Consider the following 2500-nt stretch of genomic DNA (forward strand, 5'->3'; position numbering starts at 1 on the left):
TACTGTAGGAAAGTTCACTATCATGTCACAGCTTACACAGCAGTACACTGTTTATTAAACAGACCCAAAAAATTTACCAAACTCTTCTGATCATGAGATAACAATTTAATTTCACACTATATCTTAATCCAGCTATCTATACACTTTACAAATGTATTCCAGTACTTAAAAACATTTTCACATTACTTACAAACACATTATTATTATGGATTGTGTCACCAAGATAAATTCAGGGGGGGGGGGGGCTTTTGAATAAAGGGGGGGGGACATTGATACCCAATCCCCTAGCTATGCCCCTAACAGGTGGTAAAAAGAGAGGTGACACCACTGGAAAACAGGGACAGTGCCCCTTGGTGACCCTCCCACCCCCATGGCAATGCCCCTTCTGATTTGATTTCCAACATGCAGCACAAAAGTCACAATAAATTCCTTTTGATAGAGAAAGATACATACATTGATCTATCTATCTATATATACATATTTAAATAGATAGATAGACTGATAGACAGATTGAGACAGGCAGATACATATAGAGTAACCTTACATATTCACACACATGCATAAATGGATACATACACAAAAATACACTTGTGTAAACAACACAAAAATAAACACACACACACACACACACACACACACACACAGGCACACACACACAGACACACAGAAAAAAAGTATATATATATGTATATATATATATATATATATATATATATATATATATATATATATATATATATATACATATATATATATACACACACACATATACACACATGTCATATGTGTATTATATATATATATACATATATATATATATATATATATATATATAATATTATATATATATATATTATATATATATATTATATATATACATACATATGTACACACACACACACACACACACACACACACATATACATACATATATATATATATATATATATATATATATATATATATATATATATATACATATATATATATATATATATATATATATATATATATTCATATATATATATAGTATTATGTATGTATGTATGTATGTATGTATGTATTATATATATATATATATATATATATATATATATATATATATATATATAGATATAGATATATAATATATATATATAATATATATACATATATACATTATATATATATATATACATATATATATATTATTATATATATGTTTACATGTGTATTTATATATTGCACACTCACATAAAGAATATAGAAAGATTCACACAATGAGCAACCCAACAAACACAAGCATCAAGGACACCAGATATGTAGCTCTTCAAATATTCTCACTCAATCAGCTTTCACTGAGGTTGCAAAGTTAATACTTAGATTGCTTGCTGTTGAAGATCATCAATCTTCAAAAGTCTTTTCAGAAATTTATCAAAAACAAATCAAAGCTACTTTGAAACACTAATTCTGATATACATCAGCTTACAACCTGGACTCTTTGAGTGTGAATACAAAGTTGAACATCTTTAAGACTGAAATAAAAGGGAAATTAATATAACACTGGTGCATACTATGTATTTAATTGATCAGACTGAGGCTGGACTAATAAAATCATCATCTACAGTATTTAAATATAATGTAAAAATACATTCATGAGTATTGTTCAAACTCGTTGCCTTATTCAGCTATAACACAGTAACAATTTTATGAATCTGGCTTTTATATATTGTGAATAGCATACTTTGTATAATGCTAGTCCTGACTAAAGTTTTCTTGATATTTTGTACACACTTTTACAAGAAGTAGACTTAATTGAAAACAATAATATAAAACAATAATATAAACATTAAATAATATCAGCAAATGAGATTAAAAAAAAAAAATTCTAATTCCTCCTCACACACAGAACATTTTACAAGTTATGTGACTGCACACTTGTAGAACACATAAGACCCCGTAACTGAGAGAATCAAGTTTCTCAAACTTGGCTTGAACTCGTGAAATAAGGATGCTTCTTGTGTAAGTGGGCACGCAAGAGATCGGAACGAGCAGAGCAATAAGAGCACTGCGGACACATGTATGGCTTCTCCCCAGTATGGGTTCGCAAGTGCTTCCTGAAGTTGTTCTTGTGGTTGAAATTCTTGTGACAGAAGTTACAAGTAAAGCGGAACCACAACCCTCTCTGCACGACCACTCCACCATCGTCCTAGAAGGAAGTGCATGGAAGGTTAGTGTCTGAGGATTTTAGCAGCCAGTTTCTCTTAAAGCACTTCCATATGTAATATATGCCTGGATCATGATGTAACCCTGAGAAAAAAAAGCAAAAAAAAAAAAGCAGGAACATACATAACACTGGAATATGAAAACCAAATACGGAATAAAAAACAAAAATCAACTGTAATAGGATTTCACATTAAAACTATATTACTGCAGTTTATTCCTTAATTTCACACCCTACATACTTTTACTGAACAACTTGATCAACAGACATGATTATAATCATACGAGAATGACAGTA

General features: G+C 29.7%; 1 protein-coding gene across 6 annotated transcripts in view; it reads right to left on the reverse strand.

Moving 5' to 3' along the window:
* The window catches only part of LOC122260578 (uncharacterized), a 45123-nt gene that overhangs the window by 7856 nt on the left and 34767 nt on the right, over positions 1–2500 (reverse strand). Inside the window, exon 6 of one of the 6 annotated variants that reach the window (XM_086545905.1) lies at positions 1188–2188. The exons of 3 other annotated variants lie outside the window; for them this stretch is intronic. In XM_086545905.1, the coding sequence (XP_086402031.1) occupies positions 1961–2188 (228 nt within the window). In that variant the 3' untranslated portion in view covers positions 1188–1960. Of the gene's footprint in view, positions 1–1187; positions 2189–2500 lie in introns of those variants that run through there. 2 more of the 6 variants (XR_015191774.1, XR_015191775.1) reach the window with 2 other exon arrangements.

The sequence above is a fragment of the Penaeus japonicus genome, unplaced genomic scaffold (assembly GCF_977035675.1).
Source record: "Penaeus japonicus unplaced genomic scaffold, GWHDUDI00000001_assembly GWHDUDI00000017, whole genome shotgun sequence".
NCBI lineage: Eukaryota > Metazoa > Arthropoda > Malacostraca > Decapoda > Penaeidae > Penaeus > Penaeus japonicus.